The 26,589-nt window shown below is 45.0% G+C and overlaps 1 protein-coding gene and 1 pseudogene across 1 annotated transcript in view; one reads left to right on the forward strand and one right to left on the reverse strand.

Moving 5' to 3' along the window:
* Positions 1–26,589, reverse strand: part of LOC126210591 (luciferin sulfotransferase-like) — an 80,819-nt gene that overhangs the window by 46,585 nt on the left and 7,645 nt on the right. The window contains exons 3-4 of the mRNA XM_049939859.1: positions 5,702–5,801; positions 5,457–5,601 (exon numbers count right to left, since the gene is read on the reverse strand). Of these exons, the coding sequence (XP_049795816.1) occupies positions 5,457–5,601; positions 5,702–5,801 (245 nt within the window). The remainder of the gene's footprint in view (positions 1–5,456; positions 5,602–5,701; positions 5,802–26,589) is intronic.
* Positions 19,090–19,207, forward strand: LOC126210713 (5S ribosomal RNA; annotated as a pseudogene).

Here is a 26,589-nt window from a genome sequence, read left to right on the forward strand (position 1 = left end):
ACTCCACCACAGCGCCGGGAACGCGTTGCACTTCCTTATGCTCGTCAGAGCCAACCGCTGCCAGTGGTTTCAACGGCCGATAAGAAGACATACGGTCCCACGCGCTGACCTCCTGCACCACGGCTTCTGAGCTCCATAAGCCACGTACATGCGGGTAAGGCAGCCCCTGACAGCCAAGAGGTCGGCCAAAGCAGTTGACGACCTTCAAAAGCAGGGCCCCGCTCGCGCCAAAACCTCTCTCGGTCACCGCCCAGTACGTACCCCTCGATCGTCACGCGACCCTACACTTGCTCCACCTCCCGCCAGAGGGCGGTAGCGATCCAAACAGCGCGCCAAACCGAAAGCACCACCGCAAACAGTAGACGCGAAGCGAAGGCACTCCACCTGGCGCGCTTTTCGAAGAGCCGGACACAACTACGACTCAGGTCTGACATCTTCGCAAAATCGCCCCTTCATCAAGACACCCAGTGTTGTGCTCTAATTACTATGAGCGCTTAGTTAACTGTAATTATGATCGCCCTTTGTGTAGTAAAACTTTGCCAGTCGCGTGATGTTATGTGTGTTCGATTTCATTTGATGCCTCTTACTAAGCGTGTGCTGTGCTTCCGCATAATATTGATGTATTTGCAGAATGTTAGTTCATTAGCAATTATTAGCAAGTGTTTAATTTGCTTACGATACCGGTTAATCTATGTCAATATGTCCTCTGCGGGCGGTCTGAATCTTTATTTCTAAATGTTACCTTGTTGAGCGGTGCAGGGCCACTTAAGGTGGCCAATATGAGTGTTGTTAAGTTCTAGTGAGTGTCCGTTCTCGTGAGCCAGTTCATGTCCCACTCTTAGCGTTGTTTATCAGGTACTGTTTCACTTAAAGAAAGCACTTGCGAGCGAAATTAGTTGTCGTTTACCCTTGATTTTATAGTGTTAATTTACTGGTCATACTTTAATGTTAAAGTGACGAAAATTTTTTTTGGTCTTCTGTTGTCGGGTGTGGTCTGTGTTTCAGTGAGCTGAGGCAGCGGGCAACCGAAGCGCAGAGCTTCCCTTTAAATGACAAGTTTTACAAGTTTGGCTTACGGGCGGTGGACTTCGCCTGAGCTCTCGGTAGCGTTTGCTGGGTTCACATTTCGGTGGCCTACTCGATGTGGGGTTGCAAACGGAACCACGTCTTGGTTCGAAGTTAAATATTACTTCCCTCAATCGGCTCCACCGTTCGTGGTTAAACTTCGGCCTTACAAGCTTGGGCCTTACTTCTGTTGTTACACATTTATGGTTGTACAAAGTTGTAACTTTCTTGCCATCTTACAAGCCAATGGGCATTTGGATAATTTCGTGGTTCGCTCTGCAAGGTTCTTTAGTGTAATAACTTGCAAGATAGCCCAAGCTACGTTTCAATAAATATGTTCGAAGTATTCCTGTTAAAATTGAGGCTGTGCCCCAGTTATTTCACATGTAATGTTAAAGTATTGGAATTGAAAGGGTCTTAAATAACGTCTCTTAACTAGAGTTGTTTTGATAAAGACATGGTTAAATTCTGCCATAGTGGCTTTTCTCAATGTTTATGGGAGATCATGGCCAATGATTTGTTCAAATGTGTGAGAAATCTTATGGGACTTAATTGCCAAGGTCATCAGTCCCTAAGCTTACACACTACTTAACCTAAATTATCTTAAGGACAAACACACACACACCCATGTCCGAAGGAGGACTCGAACCTCCACCGAGACCAGCCGAGCAGTGGCGAATGATTTATTAACTTGCTTATGATTTTATGTAATGAGTGTTTCGTAAATAATCTTGCCTGAGTGGCGTCTGTCAATTTTTATGTGAGATTGTTTTTGGTAGTTAATAAACACATTGGAATTGAAATGTTCACTTTATTGGGTCAGCCCTCCCACTCCATTTAGATTTAAAGGTTAAACAAAGCAGATGTTAAGTAATAACTTTCCAATAACTTTTTGCGTAAGAGCCAGAAATTGTCTAAGGCGTTATTTACTTGCTGAATGTGTGAAGCTCTTTCTCCGAATAAATAACCCAAATTTTTTGATATTGTAATCGTTTTGTTGTCTGTACATGTATATCATACTACCGACTTCCGTCCCATTCGGATAATTCCTTCTTTGGGTGTATTACGCACGTTGCAGATGAGCGAAAAGCCCGAAACGTGTGGTGGTATAAATGAAAATACACCACATCTACATCTACATCTAAATGATTTCTCTGCAATTCACATTTAAGTGCTTCGCAGAGGGTTCATAGAACCACAATGATACTATCTCTCTACCATTCCACTCCCGAACAGCACGCGGGAAAAGCCAACACCTAAACCTTTCTGTTCGAGCTCTGATTTCTCTTATTTTATTTTGATGATCATTCCTACCTATGTAGGTTGGTGTATTTGCCAAAGTAAAATAATCCATAGCCACAAACTCAATGACCAGTAAAAGGGATAAATTAATGTTGACATTTTTACTCGGTTTTAAGGGTTCTAGCTGTCAGTAATAATTTTCTCACTTATGACATTGACGGTTTCGACTTCTCCAGAAAACCAGGCGTAGGGCTTGTGACTGGGGGGAGGGAGGGGGGTGTCAGTATCAGGAAGATGGATGGTGGAAGATGGTGGCAGTGTGGGCTCTGCAAGCTATCAGTGGGCAGGTGCGGCCTACGGAACACTTGCTCGAAGGATGGGACGGAACGAGGGAAGCAGTATTTAACATCCCAGCGACAACGAGGAACTTATACGGGGCACAAGCTCGGATTACGGAAGGAGCATGAAAGAAATTGAAAGGAACAATCCCGGCATTTGCCTGGAGCGATTTAGGGAAAATCACGGAATACTTAACGTGGATGGGCCCACGGGGATTTGAACTGCTGTCCTTCGGAGTGCGGGTCCAGTGTCTGCCCGAGCACAATGCCACCGAGCTCAGTGAACACTCGTGAAAGTACCGTTTGGGCCTGGACAGACATCAGATATAACAGCAACAAAAAATCAGTGCACCACTATAGGATTCTTTTCGAGTAGAAAACGTTTATTCGCTAGTCGGTCGAAGTTTCTTGTGTGAAAAATACTGCGAGTTTTGAACCGCTACTAACTACGAGTCTAATAATGTCTAAACAATCGTTGATCCCACAACATCTACATCAGTACTTCCCAAACCACCTGACGGTGTGTGGCGAATGGTAGTTCTGGTACCATAAAGTATTCCCCCTTTCTCTGTTCCACTCACGAATGGAGCATGCGAAGAACTATTGTCAGCAAGCCCGTCTATTAGCTCCAATTTCTCGAATTTCGGATTGTGATTCTACCAGTGAATCACAGTGTTTGGTTTGCTCTACCTCCAACATTATCTATGCGATCGTTCCAATTTAGGTTATTTGTAATTATAATCCCTAAGTATCTAGTTGAATTTACAGCCTAATTTGTGTGACTTATCGTGTAATCGAAATTTGGTTGATTTCTTTTCGTACTCAGGTGAATAACTTTACACTTTTCTTTATTCAGGGTCAATTGCCACTTTTCGCTCCATGCAGATGTCTTATATAAATCATTTTGCAATTCGTTTTCGTTATCTGATGACTTTGCAGGAGGGTGAGTGACAGCATCATTTGCAAACAATCTAAGACGGCTACTCAGATTGTCTCCTATGTCGTTAATATTTCAGGAGCAATAGAGGGCCTATAACACTTCCTTGGGGAACGCCGGATATTCCTTCTATTTTCCTCGATGACTTCCCGTCTATTACTACGAACTGTGACCTTTCTGAGACGAAATCACGAATCCAATCGCACATCTGAGGTGATATTCCATAGGCACGCAACGCGGGTAGAAGACGCCTGTGAGGAATGGTATCGAAAGCCTTCTGGAAGTCTACAAATACGGAATCAATTTGACATCCCCTGTCGATAGCACTCATTACTTCATGAGTATAAAGAACTAATTGTGTTTCACAAGAACGATATTTTCAATATCCGTAGTAACTACGTGTTAATAAATCGTTGTTAAAAGATGGACCAAAGCTGTGGAAATGGACAGAGGTTATACTGAAAAGTCATAAATTAAAGGCCAATATTGTGGTTCTCTACCTGTGTAGTTGCATTGGAAATTCTTCACAATAAAAGTACAAAGCATTACTTTTTGACTGACCCTCATAGTCAGTAATTCTCCAGTACGGTCAACACTTCAACCACTCACCACCAATTACATTCTGTCTCTGCTAACCACTTTAGGGCGTGTGCCACTATAGTGTTGCCTTTGTCCTGCTCCACTCTCAAATGCTTCTCCAACTTTTCGTCGAGCAGATGCGCAAAATTATATACCAATATCTCTGACATCGATCTGTTGTACCCAGATAGATGCTATTTTCCTTGACTGCAGGAAGGCGTTCGATACAGTTCCGCACTGTCGCCTGATAAACAAAGTAAGAGCCTACGGAATATCAGACCAGCTGTGTGGCTGGATTGAAGAGTTATTAGCAAACAGAACACAGTATGTTGTTCTCAATGGAGAGACGTCTACAGACGTTAAAGTAACCTCTGGCGTGCCACAGGGAAGTGTTATGGAACCACTGCTTTTCACAATATGCATAAATGACCTAGTAAATAGTGTCGGAAGTTCCATGCGGCTTTTCGCGGATGATGCTGTAGTATACAGAGAAGTGGCAGCATTAGAAAATTGCAGCGAAATGCAGGAAGATCTGCAGCGGATAGGCACTTGGTGCAGGGAGTGGCAACTGACCCTTAACATAGACAAATGTAATGTATTGCGAATACATAGAAAGAAGGATCCTTTATTGTATGATTATATGATAGCGGAACAAACAATGGTAGCAGTTACTTCTGTAAAATATCTGGGAGTATGCGTGCGGAACGATTTGAAGTGGAATGATCATATAAAATTAATTGTTGGTAAGGCGGGTGCCAGGTTGAGTTTCATTGGGAGAGTCCTTAGAAAATGTAGTCCATCAACAAAGGAGGTGGCTTACAAAACACTCGTTCGACCTATACTTGAGTATTGTTCATCAGTGTGGGATCCGTACAGGTCGGATTGACAGAGGAGATAGAAAAGATCCAAAGAAGAGCGGCGCGTTTCGTGACAGGGTTATTTGGTAAGCGTGATAGCGTTACGGAGATGTTTAGCAAACTCAAGTGGCAGACTCTGCAAGAGAGGCGCTCTGCATCGCGGTGTAGCTTGCTGTCCAGCTTTCGACAGGGTGCATTTCTGGATGAGGTATCGAATATATTGCTTCCCCCTACTTCCGAAAGGATCACGAATGTAAAATTAGAGAGATTCTATCGTGCACGGAGGCTTTCTGGCAGTTGTTCTTCCCGCTAACCATACGCAACTGGAACAGGAAAGGGAGGTAATGACAGTGGCACGTAAAGTGCCCTCCGCCACACACCGTTGGGTGGCTTGCGGAGTTTAAATGTAGATGTAGATGTAGACAGGTGTGTGCCTACCTTGGGCTTGACGGTCCACAGTTGCTTGGGCAGCAGAACGGGCGGCAGGTGGCTCTTGATGAGTCTGGGTGGAGGCTGGTGCTGGGCCTTGTCTATGGTGTTGACTGCGCCGTCCCTGCAGCCCTTTGGTAACAGCGCGGTGTGCCTGAACAAGTGGACGACATAAGGTACGCGGCACTGGAACCTAATGCTACGGACGGTACACTAGACTTCCTGGTGCTGCTCGCACGTGCTGACATACTCACTCAAGGTAAGGAAATCTATCACTGATGCACTTCTCCTTGGCCGATTTGAAGTCGAGGTCATTCATGAGCAGCCACACCATCTCCTGAGTCCACGTCGTACCTGCAGTTACAGAGGAGCAGAAACTGACGAGATGTCCAGAGACCTAGGCGAGCGAGGTAAGCTGGTTAATCACCCACAAGGAAACATCACCAATGCGACGCCATGAAAAAAACACACAAGCAAGATATCAGCCACAGCAATCTATCCCGCGCGGAAATTCGGGACATAGTTCTGGAACTACGCAGTTACGAACCTCTGAATGTACAGTTTTTAAACTTCCCTCAGTTCGGCTGCTTGCCACTCTCTCCGCTGTACTGTGGTCGCCTAATGCCAAAGTCCGAGGTACTGTACAGCAGGCTGAGTAAGAATTTAGTGTTCATGATTTCGGTGAACTGAAAGGCTATGCCCGCACACCCACTGTCGTCGCGACTGCACAGATATCGCTTCGCGCCCCCCCTCCCTCCCTTCCCCCCCCCTCCCCCCCCCCCCCCCCCCAAGCAGCGGAGCTGATCTCAAAATTTTGGGTAAAAATTGTCCCGGCTAGTTAAGAACCATTACCTGCCGTGTGGGTCGGGCATAAAACATTTCTGAATCACGTTGTGAATCTAGTTGTATGGAAAGCTGTTGAAAATTGATCGCGTTTTTCCAGAGATATTTCATACGCTTTCAGCCACGACGGATCCAAAGACAGATTTGTTTTTTTTATTACTCTGGAATAAGATATCAATTGAGTTCCAGTCTATTTTTATTAATCTGATTCCCTGAGTAATTCGATTTATTTGCTTCAGCAGTCTGTATGCATTCTTTCAATCCTATTAAATCTGTTTGTAAAAAGGTTTATCAGTTTCCTTCAATAACCCTTGAATGTTCACAGATATTATTGTCTATGTACTAGCTGACTAAGGAATTTAGTAAACACTGGGAATGCCTCATATATTTCTGTTTTATTGACACAATTAACCTCTTAAATTAATGAGAGATGGCACCGGGGGATCAATGAAAGGAGAGTTGATCCTAGTGTGTATTGTTTCGATATGATAAGTCAGTCAGTACTACGTTCCTTCGTGTATCTATCACCAAAGATATGCTTTCCGATGAAACAGTCCTTTGCCACTGTTGTTGTTGTGGTCTTCAGTCCTGAGACTGGTTTGATGCAGCTCTCCATGCTACTCTATCCTGTGCAAGCTTCTTCATCTCCCAGTACCTACTGCAACCTACATCCTTCTGAATCTGCTTAGTGTATGCATCTCTTGGTCTCCCCCTACGATTTTTACCTTCCACGCTGCCCTCCAATACTAAATTGGTGATCTCTTGTTGCCTCAGAACATGTCCTACCAACCGATCCCTTCTTCCAAGTTGTGCCACAAACTCCTCTTCTCCCCAATCCTATTCAGTACCTCCTCATTAGTTATGTGATCTACCCATCTAATCTTCAGCATTCTTCTGTAGCACCACATTTCGAAAGCTTCTATTCTCTTCTTGTCCAAACTATTTATCGTCCATGTTTCACTTCCATACATGGCTACACTCCATACAAATACTTTCAGAAAAGACTTCCTGACACTTAAATCTATACTCGATGTTAACAAATTTCTCTTATTCAGAAATGCTTTCCTTGCCATTGCCAGTCTACATTTTATATCCTCTCTACTTCGACCATCATCAGTTATTTTGCTCCCCAAATAGCAAAACTCCTTTACTACTTTAAGTGTCTCGTTTCCTAATCTAATACCTTCAACATCACCCGACTTAATTCGACTACATTCCATTATCCTCGTTTTGCTTTTGTTGATGTTCATCTTATACCCTCCTTTCAAGACACTGTCCATTCCGTTCAACTGCTCTTCCAAGTCCTTTGCTGTCTCTGACAGAATTACAATGTCATCGGCGAACCTCAAAGTTTTTATTTCTTCTCCATGGATTTTAATACCTACTCCGAATTTTTCTTTTGTTTCCTTTACTGCTTGCTCAATATACAGATTCAATAACATCGGGGAGAGGCTACAACCCTGTCTTACTCCCTTCCCAACCACTGCTTCCCTTTCATGCCCCTCGACTCTTATAACTGCCATCTGGTTTCTGTACAAATTGTAAATAGCCTTTCGCTCCCTGTATTTTACCCCTGCCACCTTTAGAATTTGAAAGAGAGTATTCCAGTCAACATTGTCAAAAGCTTTCTCTAAGTCTACAAATGCTAGAAACGTAGGTTTGCCTTTCCTTAATCTTTCTTCTAAGATAAGTCGTAAGGTCAGTATTGCCTCACGTGTTCCAGTATTTCTACGGAATCCAAACTGATCTTCCCCGAGGTCGGCTTCTACTAGTTTTTCCATTCGTCTGTAAAGAATTCGTGTTAGTATTTTGCAGCTGTGGCTTATTAAACTGATTGTCCGGTAATTCTCACATCTGTCAACACCTGCTTTCTTTGGAATTGGAATTATTATATTCTTCTTGAAGTCTGAGGGTATTTCGCCTGTCTCATACATCTTGCTTACCAGATGGTAGAGTTTCGTCAGGGCTGGCTCTCCCAAAGCCGTCAGTAGTTCCAATGGAATGTTGTCTACTCCGGGGGCCTTGTTTCGACTCAGGTCTTTCAGTGCTCTGTCAAATTCTTCACGCAGTATCGTATCTCCCGTTTCATCTTCATCTACATCCTCTTCCATTTCCATAATATTGTCCTCAAGTACATCGCCCTTGTATAGACCCTCTATATACTCCTTCCACCTTTCTGCTTTCCCTTCTTTGCTTAGAACTGGGTTTCCATCTGAGCTCTTGATGTTCATACAAGTGGTTCTCTTATCTCCAAAGGTCTCTTTAATTTTCCTGTAGGCAGTATCTATCTTACCCCTAGTGAGATAAGCCTCTACATCCTTACATTTGTCCTCTAGCCATCCCTGCTTAGCCATTTTGCACTTCCTGTCGATCTCATTTTTGAGACGTTTGTATTCCTTTTTGCCTGCTTGATTTACTGCATTTTTATATTTTCTCCTTTCATCAATTAAATTCAATATTTCTTCTGTTACCCAAGGATTTCTACTAGCCCTCGTCTTTTTACCTACTTGATCCTCTGCTGCCTTCACTACTTCATCCCTCAAAGCTACCCATTCTTCTTCTACTGTATTTCTTTCCCCCATTCCCGTCAATTGTTCCCTTATGCTCTCCCTGAAACTCTGTACAACCTCTGGTTCTTTCAGTTTATCCAGGTCCCATCTCCTTAAATTCCCACCTTTTTGCAGTTTCTTCAGTTTTAATCTACAGGTCATAACCAATAGATTGTGGTCAGAGTCCACATCTGCCCCTGGAAATGTCTTGCAATTTAAAACCTGGTTCCTAAATTGTCTTACCATTATACACTCCTGGAAATGGAAAAAAGAACACATTGACACCGGTGTGTCAGACCCACCATACTTGCTCCGGACACTGCGAGAGGGCTGTACAAGCAATGATCACACGCACGGCACAGCGGACACACCAGGAACCGCGGTGTTGGCCGTCGAATGGCGCTAGCTGCGCAGCATTTGTGCACCGCCGCCGTCAGTGTCAGCCAGTTTGCCGTGGCATACGGAGCTCCACCGCAGTCTTTAACACTGGTAGCATGCCGCGACAGCGTGGACGTGAACCGTATGTGCAGCTGACGGACTTTGAGCGAGGGCGTATAGTGGGCATGCGGGAGGCCGGGTGGACGTACCGCCGAATTGCTCAACACGTGGGGCGTGAGGTCTCCACAGTACATCGATGTTGTCGCCAGTGGTCGGCGGAAGGTGCACGTGCCCGTCGACCTGGGACCGGACCGCAGCGACGCACGGATGCACGCCAAGACCGTAGGATCCTACGCAGTGCCGTAGGGGACCGCACCGCCACTTCCCAGCAAATTAGGGACACTGTTGCTCCTGGGGTATCGGCGAGGACCATTCGCAACCGTCTCCATGAAGCTGGGCTACGGTCCCGCACACCGTTAGGCCGTCTTCCGCTCACGCCCCAACATCGTGCAGCCCGCCTCCAGTGGTGTCGCGACAGGCGTGAATGGAGGGACGAATGGAGACGTGTCGTCTTCAGCGATGAGAGTCGCTTCTGCCTTGGTGCCAATGATGGTCGTATGCGTGTTTGGCGCCGTGCAGGTGAGCGCCACAATCAGGACTGCATACGACCGAGGCACACAGGGCCAACACCCGGCATCATGGTGTGGGGAGCGATCTCCTACACTGGCCGTACACCACTGGTGATCGTCGAGGGGACACTGAATAGTGCACGGTACATCCAAACCGTCATCGAACCCATCGTTCTACCATTCCTAGACCGGCAAGGGAACTTGCTGTTCCAACAGGACAATGCACGTCCGCATGTATCCCGTGCCACCCAACGTGCTCTAGAAGGGGTAAGTCAACTACCCTGGCCAGCAAGATCTCCGGATCTGTCCCCCATTGAGCATGTTTGGGACTGGATGAAGCGTCGTCTCACGCGGTCTGCACGTCCAGCACGAACGCTGGTCCAACTGAGGCGCCAGGTGGAAATGGCATGGCAAGCCGTTCCACAGGACTACATCCAGCATCTCTACGATCGTCTCCATGGGAGAATAGCAGCCTGCATTGCTGCGAAAGGTGGATATACACTGTACTAGTGCCGACATTGTGCATGCTCTGTTGCCTGTGTCTATGTGCCTGTGGTTCTGTCAGTGTGATCATGTGATGTATCTGACCCCAGGAATGTGTCAATAAAGTTTCCCCTTCCTGGGACAATGAATTCACGGTGTTCTTATTTCAATTTCCAGGAGTGTATAATCTATCTGATACCTTTTAGTATCTCCAGGGTTCTTCCATGTATACAACCTTCTATCATGATTCTTAAACCAAGTATTAGCTATGATTAAGTTGTGCTCTGTGCAAAATTCTACCAGGCGGCTTCCTCTTTCATTTCTTAGCCCCAATCCATATTCACCTACTATGTTTCCTTCTCTCCCTTTCCCTACACTCGAATTCCAGTCACCCATGACTATTAAATTTTCGTCTCCCTTCACTATCTGAATAATTTCTTTTATTTCATCATACATTTCTTCAATTTCTTCGTCATCTGCAGAGCTAGTTGGCATATAAACTTGTACTACTGTAGTAGGTGTGGGCTTCGTATCTATCTTGGCCACAATAATGCGTTCACTAAGCTGTTTGTAGTAGCTTACCCGCGTTCCTATTTTCCTATTCATTATTAAACCTACTCCTGCATTACCCCTATTTGATTTTTTATTTATAACCCTGTATTCACCTGACCAGAAGTCTTTTTCCTCCTGCCACAGGACTTCACTAATTCCCACTACATCTAACTTTAACCTATCCATTTCCCTTTTCAAATTTTCTAACCTACCTGCCCGATTAAGGGACCTGACATTCCACGCTCCGATCCGTAGAACGCCAGTTTTCTTTCTCCTGATAACGACATCCTCTTGAGTAGTCCCCGCCCGGAGATCCGAATGGGGGACTATTTTACCTCCGGAATATTTTACCCAAGAGGACGCCATCATCATTTAATCATACAGTAAAGCTGCATGCCCTCGGGAAAAATTACGGCCGTAGTTTCCCCTTGCTTTCAGCCGTTCGCAGTACCAGCACAGCAAGGCCGTTTTGGTTATTGTTACAAGGCCAGATCAGTCAATCATCCAGACTGTTGCCCTTGCAACTACTGAAAAGGCTGCTGCCCCTCTTCAGGAACCACACGTTTGTCTGGCCTCTCAACAGATACCCCTCCGTTGTGGTTGTACCTACGGTACGGCTATCTGTATCGCTGAGGCACGCAAGCCTCCCCACCAACGGCAAGGTCCATGGTTCATGGGGGGGCCTTTGCCACTAATGTCCGATAAATTATAAATATGTCTCTCGGCCTGACAATGTCTAAGCTTCTCAATTCTCACGACACGATATTTATTATGGGTTCGAATCCTTTCAATGTCTGTTCAGCACAAGTTTAATCTTTTAACGGGCACTATTTTTCACTTCCCGTTTATTAGCGGAATCACCTTGACAACGAGCGGCAAAGATACGAGTGTGATAAGGTCAAACTATTTTCGGTCCCAATAATCTTTAATAATTCGCGTACACCGAATAAAATCCTATTTCAACATAAAACTTTCCGTATTGTCAATAAATCTCTTCACAATCGTAAGTATACGATCGTAGCGTTTCGTGTAAAACGCACAATCACCATTCACTTGAATATCAATGTTCGTACACGCAATCCACTCTGTCTCTGAATTTATCCCATAATAATCTATTCTCCATCATTCCAATGTCTAATTCAGTTCTAAGAATGTAATTTAATTAGGCTTCTAATCCCAAAATTCCGACTACCACGGAAGAACTGCGAACACACTCCCCAACCCTGAAAACAAAAACTCAAGAGACCTTACAATGCTGCACAGTGGTTTATATATTACATTCAAAGCAAAACGCAACTCTGTTATGTCTTCCTTGGATTCCCTTTGTACTACTTTGCGTTACTCTATTTCGAATATACACTCTTTGTAAAATTTTAACTATCTATTACTTCGAAATACTGCTACCGTTTTTTGGCTCTTAGGTCATTTCGTATTACAGAATCTAATACTCGTTTCTCTATAAACACTCTCTAAGGACCGGTTACAAGGCAATAGTGCTTTGTTCATTGCCTCAATTTATGAGGTTTCTAACAAGTAGCTGGTGCCAAAGACCTCTTTGTTTCAAACACTTTCATGTTACGATTAAAAAAAGAAAACAGTGCAAATTAATGAAACGAATGTGTGTGTCATCGAAGAAGTATCGTACCGATATTTAATTATTAACATCGCTGTTGTGCGTTATTTTATTTGGATTGAAAAACTGAGACTTTTAAAGTGAAACAGGCGTACATTTGCAGGAGTTTAGGTACACTTTTATGTTACGATTAAAAAAAAAAACAGTGCAAATTAATGAAACGAATGTGTGTGTCATCGAAGAAGTATCGTACCGATTTTTAATTATTAACATCGCTGTTGTGCGTTATTTTATTTGGATTGAAAAAATGAGACTTTTAAAGTGAAACAGGCGTACATTTGCAGGAGTTTAGGTATTCTTCGACATGGCTGCCATGATTAAATTGTAAACAGAAAATCGTGAATGCCATTTCGTAATAATTCTTCAGCTGCTTAGGTTCATTCATATTGATTTTCAAGCATATATAAACTCGCACTGAACTTAGTGGGTGGTTATAATTCCCTCCCACTTTGAGAGGTCTATGCGGCATCTAGCCTGTTCTCATTACTCATCACATTTACTTCCGACGGTAATACATTCTTACTACATGACTCATATTCTATAACCGATGTATACAGACGTAGAAGAGACACTTCAAATACCGGACGGAAAGTCCATAATTTTTTGGAAAAGAAGAAAATGGTGCACGACAGAGATCTGAACACGTATCCCCCGCTTTGCGGTCCAACACCGTGACCCCACAACCACGGCGCCGTGATGTTTGTAATACATTCGGTGTTGCTCATCTTGAACTTGTACCGTTCACTGTTTCGATTTTGCTTCTTTTTTTCGCAGTTCAGTCCAGCTTCTTCCTTTTCTCATGGCTGATCTGTGTTCAGATTTTGACAGGCTATCCAGTGGGCCATTTTACGACTAAATCTGCAGGGGGTGCGATGGGGAGTTTCCCATGTAAGAAGAAATCACGAGTACCGCGATACGCGAACGCAAAAGCAGATGTAGAAGAATTAGGTATAGAAGAGGAAGACGCAGAATACAGATACGTGCTGAGAACAGCTGCGGCTATGGTTGGGACTTTCAGAGGTGGTAAATGGACAACCGGTGCAAAAGGGCAGGAGAACGCCCTACTAGACACAGCGAACTGATGGAAAACAACTGGGTTAAACTAAAGAAGACAATAAATCGACAATAAATCGGAAGAATTGATATTCCGCTTTCAAGATTATAGTGGTCCTCAGACAGCCTAACGCTGCCTGTCGAAACAAAAAAATGAAGCAGCCAGAAGACATGGTCGAATGTCAGTGTAACTTAGTACATGTGCAGACCACCGGCGGCTAGGTAAATTTTTAGGTCGATAAATGTCTATGATTGTTAGAAAGGCCACTAGTGCCCATCACCGTTTATGTGCTACTGGTCCATTGTGTCCAACGTGCACTATGGACATTGTGGAGACCACTAGTACACCAGAGGACTGTTGCATCAAGAAATATACCGGGAGAAACTGAAGATTCGCTGTATTACTGTTGTTGGTATTTAGTGTTGTCACCAGACCTAGCGGAGCATATAAGGAGCGTGAAAAGCTTTATATCTTGAGTGATGACTTTGAGGGACACGGGGGTGGCGCATACATGTGTGGGACAGAGTTATCAGCGTCTGTCAGAGTTTTAAAGGCTCCTCACTCTACGTCTCAATTTATCTGTCTGGTCTAATCGTGCAATATCCAGATTTGTGGGGTATTCTGAGGTGACGGTGGCCTGTTGTTGGATCGTGTGGGAACGTGAGGGTTTTCAAGGCTCCAGTCGACTATGTCTGACCACGACAAGTGAGGATCACCGTATCGTTGTACCAAGGACATCATAACCTGTTATCATCAGCCGGCCGGAGTGGCCGAGCGGTTCTAGGCGCTACAGTCTGGAGCCGAGCGACCGCTACGGTCGCAGGTTCGAATCCTGCCTCGGGCATGGATGTGTGTGATGTCCTTAGGTTAGTTAGGTTTAATTAGTTCTAAGTTCTAGGCGACTGATGACCTCAGAAGTTAAGTCGCATAGTGCTCAGAGCCATTTGAACCATTTGTTATCATCTGCGACTGTCATTGTAGAAAAAGTAATGCCCTCCCTCCTCCCCAGATGAGACTACTCGTCTAGGGGCAGCGTCTTTAGATATTAATGAAAACTTTCTCAGTCCCGGGTTCGAACCACGCGACATGCGTAAATTTTGAATACAAATCATCAGCAATAGCTTCCGATAACTTCCGACATACGAAGTCACGCTCAATCAGCCAACGGCCTTGTCAAATGTAGCGGAGAAACGTGGTTAAAATACACTTTATTACAGGAACCATTTGAGTACTTTATTTCAAGGATGTCCAGTCTGAAGTTCTGTGGTTAACAGCAATCAAATAACATGTAATAATTCTTGAATCTTGTCCATACACAACTATATACATTGACTAATGTACTCTAACAGGTGCGAGGCTGCGACTATCACTGTGGAAGACTAGAGCACAGCGCAACGTATTTGGGTGCAATGCGTACTGAGTCCCGATTGCCGGCCGTGGCGGCCGAGCGGTTCTAGGCGCTACAGTCTGGAACCGCGTGACCGCTACGGTCGCAGGTTCGAATCCTGCCTCGGGCATGGATGTGTGTGATCTCCTTAGGTTAGTTAGGTTTAGGTATTTCTAAGTTCTAAGGGACTGATGACCTTAGAAGTTAAGTCCCATAGTGCTCAGAGCAATTTGAACCATTTTTTGAGTCCTGATTCGACTTACTGAAATATCGAGATTAATATTGAGACAACTCGGTCCACAGCGTTGGCCTATATGCACGCTGATCAGGGGGCGTTATTGAAGCGTAGCCTGGGGGCGTGCCTTGGTCTTCTCTTGTCATAGGCGCCCCTAGTTCAGCGACTGCTATACAATGTTCCCTAGTGCCGACCGGTGTGCTGGCGAAGTACCGCATTCGGGCCTCTCGGAGGGGACTGCCAAGGGGAAGATGACGATGAGAAAAAGACAGAATAAACAACAAAAGGATAGTGTTCTACGAGACGGGGCGTGGAATGTCAGAAGCTTGAATGTAGTAGTGAGTCTAAAAAATCTGAAAAAGGAAATGCTAAGGCTTAATCTAGGTACAGTGAGGGCTCAGTGAAGTGAACTGGAAAGAATGCAAGGAGTTCTGGTCAGACGAGTATAGGGTAATACACTCCTGGAAATGGAAAAAAGAACACATTGACACCAGTGTGTCAGACCCACCATACTTGCTCCGGACACTGCGAGAGGGCTGTACAAGCAATGATCACACGTACGGCACAGCGGACACACCAGGAACCGCGGTGTTGGCCGTCGAATGGCGCTAGCTGCGCAGCATTTGTGCACCGCCGCCGTCAGTGTCAGCCAGTTTGCCGTGGCATACGGAGCTCCATCGCAGTCTTTAACACTGGTAGCATGCCGCGACAGCGTGGACGTGAACCGTATGTGCAGTTGACGGACTTTGAGCGAGGGCGTATAGTGGGCATGCGGGAGGCCGGGTGGACGTACCGCCGAATTGCTCAACACGTGGGGCGTGAGGTCTCCACAGTACATCGATGTTGTCGCCAGTGGTCGGCGGAAGGTGCACGTGCCCGTCGACCTGGGACCGGACCGCAGCGACGCACGGATGCACGCCAAGACCGTAGGATCCTACGCAGTGCCGTAGGGGACCGCACCGCCACTTCCCAGCAAATTAGGGACACTGTTGCTCCTGGGGTATCGGCGAGGACCATTCGCAACCGTCTCCATGAAGCTGGGCTACGGTCCCGCACACCGTTAGGCCGTCTTCCGCTCACGCCCCAACATCGTGCAGCCCGCCTCCAGTGGTTTCGCGACAGGCGTGAATGGAGGGACGAATGGAGACGTGTCGTCTTCAGCGATGAGAGTCGCTTCTGCCTTGGTGCCAATGATGGTCGTATGCGTGTTTGGCGCCGTGCAGGTGAGCGCCACAATCAGGACTGCATACGACCGAGGCACACAGGGCCAACACCCGGCATCATGGTGTGGGGAGCGATCTCCTACACTGGCCGTACACCACTGGTGATCGTCGAGGGGACACTGAATAGTGCACGGTACATCCAAACCGTCATCGAACCCATCGTTCTACCATTCCCAGACCGGCAAGGGAACTTGCTGTTCCAACAGGACAATGCACGTCCGCATGTATCCCGTGCCACCCAACGTGCTCTAGAGGGTGTAAGTCAACTACCCTGGCCAGCAAGATCTCCGGATCTGTCCCCCATTGAGCATGTTTGGGACTGGATGAAGCGTCGTCTCACGCGGTCTGCACGTCCAGCACGAACGCTGGTCCAACTGAGGCGCCAGGTGGAAATGGCATGGCAAGCCGTTCCACAGGACTACATCCAGCATCTCTACGATCGTCTCCATGGGAGAATAGCAGCCTGCATTGCTGCGAAAGGTGGATATACACTGTACTAGTGCCGACATTGCGAATGCTCTGTTGCCTGTGTCTATGTGCCTGTGGTTCTGTCAGTGTGATCATGTGATGTATCTGACCCCAGGAATGTGTCAATAAAGTTTCCCCTTCCTGGGACAATGAATTCACGGTGTTCTTATTTCAATTTCCAGGAGTGTATAAACAGCAGCAGAAAATATTATAACAGAAGTACGATTCATTGTGAAAAGGAAGGTAGGGTAGAGAGTGAGTTTGAACAGTTCAATGAATGTATTGTAATCAACAGTATCAATAGCAGACCAATGCTTACAACAATAGTTCAGGTATACATGCCGATGTCGCAAGCAGAAGACAAAGAGACAGAGGAAGTATACGAGGATATTGAACGGGTAATCCAGTGCGTAAAGGGCGACGATCATCTAACAGTCGTAAGGGACTGGAATGCGATTGTAGGGGAGGGAGTAGAAGAAAGGGTCACTGGAGAATATGGGCTTGGTAGTAGAAACAAGACAGAAGAAAGACCAATTGAATTCATCAATAAATATCAGTTAGTAACAGCAGATACTCTGTTCAAGAATCACAAGTGAAGGAGGTATACTTGGAAAAGGCCGGGAAATACGGGAAGATTTCAGTTATATAAAGGTCTGATTCCTATATCAGAACCTGTATTGTAAGGTGTACCCCGGAGCAGATACATACCCCGATCACATTTTAGTAGTAGGTTGAAGTTTTAAGAGATTCGTCAGGAAAAATCAATCAGCAAAAAACTGGAATATAGAAGCATTAAGCTAATGGGAGGTATGCTTAAAGTTCTCTGAGCCTATAGATACTGTGATAAGAAATAGCTCACTAGACACTGCAGTCGAACTGAAACATGTATGTCTAAAGAGTGCAAACACAGAATCTGCAAAGAAAACCGTAGATAGAAGGAAGGCAATGGCCAGGATAACATATGAACTTCAGCTACTCGACGAACGAAGGAAGTACAAAAATCTTCAGGAAAATTCAGGAATACAGAAATGCAAGTCAGTTAGGAACTATATAGATGGTAAGTGCAGGGACGCTAAGGCAAAATCGCTGCACGGAAAATGTGTAGAAATGACTGTCGGAAGAACGGGTTGCGATGTTTTTTGGGGAAAGAGACCAAACAGCGAGGTCATCGGTCTCATCGCATTAGGGAAGGATGGGGAAGGAAGTCGGCCGTCCCCTTTTCAAAGGAACCATCCCTGCATTTGCCTGAGGAGATTTAGGGAAATCACGGAAAACCTAAATCAGGATGGCTGGACGCGGGATAGAACCGTCGTCCTCCCGAGTAGGAGTCCAGTGTGCTAACCAATGCGCTAACTCGCTCGGGTGGAAGGACGGATTTCGAACAATCTTCGTAAAATTAAAAGCAAGATCGGCAACATTAAGAGATTAATGGTATTTACACTGTTAAATGTAGAGGAGAGAGGGGATAGATGGAAAGAGTACACTGAAGGCCGCAGAGTGGGGAGGCTTGTCTGACGACGTGATACAGGAAGAGAAGAGGTAGGAAATCCAGTATGAGAATCAGAACGTAAGAGAACTTTGCAAGAGTTAAGATCAAATAAGGTAGAAGGGACGGATACGACTCTATGGGAATTTCTAATAGGGGGGAGTGGCTACAAAGTGACTATTCATGTTGGTGCGTAGAATGTATGAGACTGGCGACATACGATCTGACTTTCGGAAAAACATCATCCACACAATTCCGAAGACTGTAAGAGCTGACAACTGCGAGAATTATCGCACAGTCAGCTTAACAATTCAAGCATCCACATTGCTGACAAGAATGGTATACAGAAGAATAGAAAAGAAAATTAAAGACCTGTTACATGACAATTAGTTTGGCTTTAGGAAAGGTAATGGCACCAGAATGGCAGTTTTGACGTTGCGGTTGATACCGGAAGCAAGACTCAAGAAAAATCGAGACACGTTCATAGGATTTGTCGACCTGGAGAAAGCGTTCGACAAACTGGTGCAAGATGTTCGACCTCCCCTCCAGCAGGAGGTTCGAGTCCTCCCTCGGGCGAGAGTATGTGTGTTGTCCTTAGCAAAAGTTAGTTTAAGTAGTGTGTAAGTCTAGGGACTGATGACTTCAGTAGTTTGGTCCCTTAGGAATTCACACACACATTTTGTTCGAACTTGAGAAACATAGGGTAAGCTGTAGGTAAAGATGGCAACGGCCTTGCCGCAGTGGATACACCGGTTCCCGTCAGATCACCGAAGTTAAGCGCTGTCGGGCGTGGCCGGCACTTGGATGGGTGACCACCCGGACCGTCATGCGCTGTTGCCATTTTTCGGGGTGCACTCAGCCTCGTGATGCCAACTGAGGAGCTACTCGACCGAATAGTAGCGGCTCCGGTCAAGGAAAACCATCACACCGACCGGGAGATCGGTGTGCTGACCACACGCCCCTCCTATCCGCATCCTCATCTGAGGATGACACGGCGGTCGGATGGTCCCGATGGGCCACTTGTGGCCTGAAGACGGAGTGCTGCTTTTTTTGTAGGTAAAGATGGGTAACATGCAATATGTACAAGAGCCAAGAGGGTGCAATAAGACTGAAAGACCAAGAATGAAGTGCTCAAATTAAAAAGGATGTAAGATAGGGATGGTGTCTGTCGCCCCTACTAGTATTGTTTGGGGGAACTCTGACAGTAGAGCAGTACATCGTGGTACCAGTTTTCCGCAGGACAACACTCGCCCAGACAGGGCGCATATCTCTATGAACTGTCATTGTGAGATCGTGGTACTCCCGTAACCAGCAGCATTCTCAGATCACTCAACGATAGAGCATACGAGGTGCGGCTAGAAGAAAACCGGACTGATGCTGGAAAAAACATTTATTTACAATTATTTACAATTTCATGTTATCTCCTTCAATGTACTCTCCTCCTCGGTCTCTACACCGCTCCATACGAATTTTCCACTGTTCATAGCAATGCTGCAGATCATTTTCGGTAAGTCCATACATTACTTCCGTCGCTTTTTCTTTTACTGCTTCAACAGTCTCAAATCTAGTTCCTTTCAAAGCTGACTTGACTTTAGGGAAAAGAAAAAAGTCATAGGGGGCCAAATCAGGTGAGTAGGGTGGATGATCTAAGATGGGAATGTTGTGTTTTGCCAAAAACGTCTTCACTGACAACGCACTGTGAGCTGGGGCATTGTCTTGGTGAAGGATCCATGACTTTTTTCTCCACAAATCGTTCCGTTTTCTCCGTACTCGCTCACGTAGGGTAGCCAGGACGCTAATGTAGTAATGCTGATTCACTGTTTGTCCCTCTGGTACCCAATCAATGTGCACAATCCCTTTGATGTCAAAAAAAAAAACAATCATCATTGCCTTGAATTTCGATTTTGACATTCGTGCTTTTTTTGTCGTGGAGAACCAGGAGTTTTCCAATGCATCGATTGGCGTTTAGTTTCGGGATCGTAAGTAAAAAACCACGATTCATCGCAAGTAATAACATTTTGTAAGAAGGTGGGATCACTTTCAAAGTTTTCCAGGATGTCAGAACAAATCATTCTTCGGCGTTCCTTCTGTTCAATTGTGAGACACTTTGGAACCATTTTTGAACACACTTTGTTCATGTTGAAACTTTCATGAAGAATCTGCCTAACACTTTCCTTGTCAACTCCTGTTAACTCAGACACTGCTCTGATTGTTAAACGGCGATCTTGTCGAACAAGTTTACCGATTTTTTCAATGTTTGCATCAGTTTTTGCTGACAATGGTCTGCCAGTGCGAGTGTCATCACTGGTGTCTTCGCGGCCATCTTTAAATCGTTTAAACCACTCAAACACTTGTGTTCGCGATAGACAATCATCGCCGTACACTTGTTGTAACATTACAAACGTTTCACTTGCAGATTTTCCTAGTTTGAAACAAAATTTGATGTTAACACGCTGTCCTTTCTGTACACTCAACATTTTCCGACGCACAGACAAAACGTCAACTACTTAAAACAGACGCCACGGGCAGACTGAGTGCAGGAGGCAGATGAAACTCGAGCAGTAGGCGGAGCGAGAGTCACGTGACAGGCCACGCGACTTTCAGCCTTATTGCATTCGTTTTATTGTTTCACCAGTACTAGTCCGGTTTTTTTCTAGCCACACCTCGTATGTAGGACCAGCTCAAACGTGAACTCCGTCCCATCTACTTCTACGTAATTACTCCGCAATTCACAGTTAAGTGCCTGGCAGAGTGTTCATTGAACCCCCTTCACAATTCTCTATTATTCCAATCCCGTATAGTGCGCAGAAAGAACGAACACCTAAATCTTTCCGTACGAGCTCTGATTACTCTCATTTTATCGTGGTGATCGTTTCTCCCTATGTAGGTCGGTGTCAACAAAATATTTTCGCTTTCGGAGGAGGAAGTTGGTGATTGAAATTTCGTGAGAAGATTCCGTCGCTACGAAAAACGCCTTTGTTTTAATTATATCCAGCCCAAATCCTGTATCATTTCTACATCTACATCTACATCCATACTCCGCAAGGCATCTGACGGTGTGTGTCGGAGGGTACCTTGAGTACCTCTATCAGTTCTTCCTTCTATTCCAGTCTCGTAATGTTCGTGGAAAGAAAAATTGTCGGTATGCCTCTGTGTGGGCTCTTACTCTCTCTGATTTTATCCTCATGGTCTCTTCGCGAGATATACTGCTTGACTCCTCGGTGAAGGTCTGTTCTCGAAACTTCAACAAAAGCCCTGTCTGAGCGTCTCAGTGACACTCTCTCCCATATTTCGCGATAATACAAAACGTGCTGCCCTTCTTTGAACTTTTTCGATGTACTCCGTCAATCCTATCTGGTAATGATCCCACACCGCGCTGCAGTATTCTCAAAGAGGACGGACAAGCGTAGTGTAGGCAGTCTCCTTAGTAGATCTGTTACATTTTCTAAATGTCCTGCCAATAAAACGCAGTCTTTGGTTAGCCATCCCCACAACATCTATGTGTTCCTTCCAATTTAAGTTGTTCGTAATTGTAAATCTCAGCTCAATTCACGGGCTTTAGATTTGACTGATTTATCATGTAACAGAAGTTTTACGGATTAGATTTAGCACTCATGTGGATGACCTCACACTTTTCGTTATTTAGGGTCAACTGCAAATTTTCGCACCATTCAGATACCTTTTCTAAATCGTTTTGGAATTTATTTTGATCTCCTGATGACTTTATTAGTCGATCAACGACAGCGTCATCTGCAGGCAACCTAAGACGGCTGCTCAGATTGTCTCCCAAATCGTTTATATAGATAACGAACAGCAAAGGGTCTATAATACTACTTTGACGAACGCCAGAAATCACTTATGTTTTACTCAATGACTTTCCGTCAGTTCCCAAGAACTGTGACCTCTCTGACAGGAAATCACAAATCCAGTCACAAAAGTGAGACGATATTCCGTTAGCACGCAATTTCACTACAAGGCGCTTGTGTGGTACAGTGTCGAAAGCCTTCCAGAAATCCAGAAATACGGAATCAATCTGAAATCCCTTGTCAATAGCGCTCGACTCTTCATGCGAATAAGGAGCTAGTTGTGTTTCACAAGAAAGATGTTTTCTAAATCCATGTTGACTGTGCGTCAATAGACCGTCATATTCGAGGTAATTCATACTGTTCGAATACAATATATGTTCCAAATCCCTGCTGCATATCAACGTTAATGATATGGGCCTGTAATTAGTGGATTACTCCTACTACCTTTCTTGAATTTTGGTTTGACCTTATTGAGCTAATCCATTAGCATACTTTGAAAGGAACCTAATTGGTATACAGTCTGGACCAGAAGACTTCCTTTTATTAAGTGATTTAAGTTGCTTCATTACTCCGAGGATATTTACTTCTACGATACTCATGTTGGCAGCTGTTCTCGATTCGAAATCTGGAATATTTACTCCGTCTTCTTTTGTGACGGCATTTCGGAAGGCTGTGTTTAGTAACTTTGCTTTGGCAGCACTGTCTTCGATAGTATTTACATTGCTATCGCGCAGAGAAAGCATTGTTGTTTCTTGCCGCTAACATACTTCATATACTTCCCGAATCTCTTTAGATTTTCTGCCAGGTTTCGAGACAAACTTTCATTGTGGAAATTATTATAAGCATCTCGCATTGAAGTCCGCGCTAAATTTCGAGCTTCTGTAAAAGATCGCCTGTCTTGGGGATTTTGTGTCTGTTGAAATTTGGCTTTTTTGTTTCGTTGTTTCTGCAACGGTATTCTGACCCGTTTTTTGTACCAAGGTGGATCATCTCTGTCGTTTGTTAATTTATTTGGTATATATCTCTCAACTGCTGCAGATACTATTTTTTGAATTCAAGCTATATCTGGTACACACTTATATTATTAATTTGGAAGGAGTCGAGGTTATGTCTCAGAAAGACGTCAAGTGAATTTTTATCTGTTTTTTGAATAGGTATATTTTAAGTTTATTTTTGGAGGATTTGTGGGTTACAGTATTCAGTCTCGCTACGACAGCGTTGTCTCGATTAATCCGTGTACCCGTTTTGATGGTCGTTATAAACTCAGGATTGTTTGTTGCTAAGAGGTCAAGTGTGTTTTCACAACCGTTCACTATTCGCGTGGGCTCATGAATTAACTGTTCGAAATAATTCTCAGAGAATGCGTTTAACACAATTTCGGATGATGTTTTATGCGTACCTCAGGAATTTAACACGTACTTTCGCCAAAATATCGAATGCAAATTAAAGTCACCACTAACTGTAATGGTATGAGTCGGGTACGTGTTTGAAATCAAATTCAAGTTTTCTTTGAACGTTTCTGAAACTGTGTCATCTGAATTGGGAGGTCTGTAAAAGGATCCTATTATTATTTTATTTCAGTTGCCAAAAATGACCTCTCCCCATACTGACTCACAGGAGCTATCTACATCAGTTTCGCGAGGAGATAAACTACTTCTAACTACATAAACACGCCATCGTGTTTGGCCTATCCTTTCGGAACACCGTTAGGTTATTCGCAATAATTTCGGCTGAGCCTGTCTCCGGCTTTCAGTGCGTATAATAATTTGAGCATCAGTTACGTATTGATTGCGTCTTGTGCTGGCGAACTTAACACAGGACCAGAATCTCTTAGTATATGGTGATCGGTGATCTTGCAGCTGTCGAAGAATGAAATTACAATGAAATCAGACCATCAGCTGCTTACAAGCGTTGATAAATGTCAACAAGGACAGTTGAAAAAAATGTGTGCTCCGAACGGGACTCGAACCCGTTACCTCCTGCTTACATGTCAGATGCTCTATCCGACTGAGCCACCGAGAACGGAGAGGATAATGCGACTGCAGGGACTTATCTGTGGCACGCTCCCCGTGAGACCCAGATTTCCAATTTTCTTTCCACACACTACATTTGTAGTGTGTAGTGTAGTGTAATTCCATTCTTCGACAGCTGCAAGATCACCAATGGTATCTGTTCTTGTGGACCTGTCCGAAAGAACAGATACCATCTTCATACAGCTAAGGCTTACCGGCCAATGATCTTCTTCAGTGCGGATGCACTCACATTGCTCAAACTCTTACGGGAATCGGTAGATTGACTGCCGCGAGTAATGAGTATAGTGGACAGGGGCACTACGAATGTAGCGTGTGGACAGTAAGTTGGGAATGTGGGTCTCAAGGGGACCGTGCCAGAGATAAGTCCCTGCAGTCGCACTATGATTTGTAGCCTTGGTGGCTCAGTCAGATAGAGCGTCCGCCATGTAAGCGAGGTTCCAGGTTCGAATTCGAGTCGGGGCACAAAATTTTCAACTGTCCCCGATGATATTATCAACGCCTGTAAGCAGCTAAAGGTCTTATTTCATTCAGAATGTCTTAGGGATTTCTGACAGATGTCGAGACAGACGTTCGTTGTGGAAGCTTAAAAGCGGTGGCTCGTTTTTATTTTACGTGTTACTCTTCCTTGCTGTAGGGGCTCTTATTTTTGATATTTTTTGTCCAAACCAGCAAGGTAAAACAGAGGCCACTACTTCCACCACATTAAGTGGATTTAGTGCTCACGTACTCACACTGAGCCGTGAACACTTCCCAGTTTATCAGTGGGGAATAGTTGGACATGATTACTACTGTTATCGGTGCCATGCGTGCAATGGTCGTGCCAGGCGCGCGATATTGAATCTTTATACTGTTGTTAATGGCGCGAGACCTGCACGACCTGATAGCAAACGTTATAGCTTTGCATTATTCTGTTACACGGGGTGAGTTCACGTAATGAAAGAGAGAGAAAGTAAGATTGAAGGACTCATTTATTAAACATTTGAGAATCGAAGAATAATACAACCAAACCGGGGTGGGGAAGAAAGATTCGAGTTCAGCAGCCTGCCCCAACGTACGTTCATAACCAGCCACGATAGCAGGAGTAAAGGAATTTTAGTAACGATCACCGTATTATCAAACAGAATCCCATTTAGTAAAGGAAGGGGGCGCAGGCGTGCAACAACCACCACCATGAATCAGCCAAAGACCAAGAAAGATGCTACTGTGCGTGAATCGCTAGGTAGCCTCCCGTACTAAAGGAATAAAACCCGCAAGACGCGGAACTATTCACAATGACCTATAAGGTTCCCTCTGGGCCGCAGGGCGCGAATCTACAGTGCACGTCGGCGCTCATGCTTACCGAACTTCATCACCTGGAAGCGCACCTCCGGCCTCAGGCACGGTCACACTAGAACTGCGCTACTGCCCCTTTGTCCGCCACCCATCCGCGGAGGGCGGTTGGCGCCCGCCCGCGAAAAACTGGCGCGCACCTGAACTGGCCAATCATAGGGCCGGAATTTCACAGGGAGGTGACCTCGAGACGTTAAAATCGAGAAGAAATAGCTGTAATAAGGTTGGTAAGGCAGATTGGGGAACTGAGAGCAGGAGAAACTTTGGCCACTACTGACTTTCAAACGCCACCACGTGCTACCCTGGCGATCGGAAAAAGGATGGGAAACGGGGAGCCATCATGGCTGCTGGGAAGACTGCTGCCCTCGCCCACAAATAAAGAAAACTCCTGGCGCCAAGCTCCCCTCACAGATCAGTGTCAGACAAACTAAAAATCGTCAAATAAATCAGGCAATCCATAGAAATTATTAATATTGCCTGATTTATTATTTTGCCGAGTATCAGAATTCTGGGATTAGAAATATGAAATACGAGCACTGAATGGTGAATGAAGTGCACGTCTTTCAAGCTATTAAAAACATCTCACTTCGCAGTTCTCGCTAAATTTCGAGATAGTCATGGTGCCTGTAGGCAGAATATCAAGAACCAGTTGCAATAGTAGTGGTTCAGTTTGCCTCAGGAGAGGATGCGTCGACTTTATAAAGCCCTTCCCAGCGAAACAGTGCGTGCATCCAGGCAAGAGGAGGTGCGACGCCACACTGACAAGTGGGCTCGCACTGCCAGCTTCTTTGTCAATTTGACTCGTGTTGTAATCATGACATACCCTCTCAACCCGTGAAGTGTCATTTCGTTTCCTCCTCCCCTTCTGGGAACTTAACTTTATCTGTCAGGAAGTGTAAAATAGAAATTCTTTATCTCAGTCTAGTCCGAAATTGGTCCCAGTACTCGGTAAGGTAGTTTTTTTTTTTTTTCAGTGAGAAAAGCACTCCGACCGCCGTGTAATCCTCAGAGGAGTATGCCGATAGGAGGGGCGTGGGGTCAGCACACCACTCTC

This window comes from Schistocerca nitens, chromosome 10, assembly GCF_023898315.1.
Source record: "Schistocerca nitens isolate TAMUIC-IGC-003100 chromosome 10, iqSchNite1.1, whole genome shotgun sequence".
Classification (NCBI taxonomy): Eukaryota; Metazoa; Arthropoda; class Insecta; order Orthoptera; family Acrididae; genus Schistocerca; species Schistocerca nitens.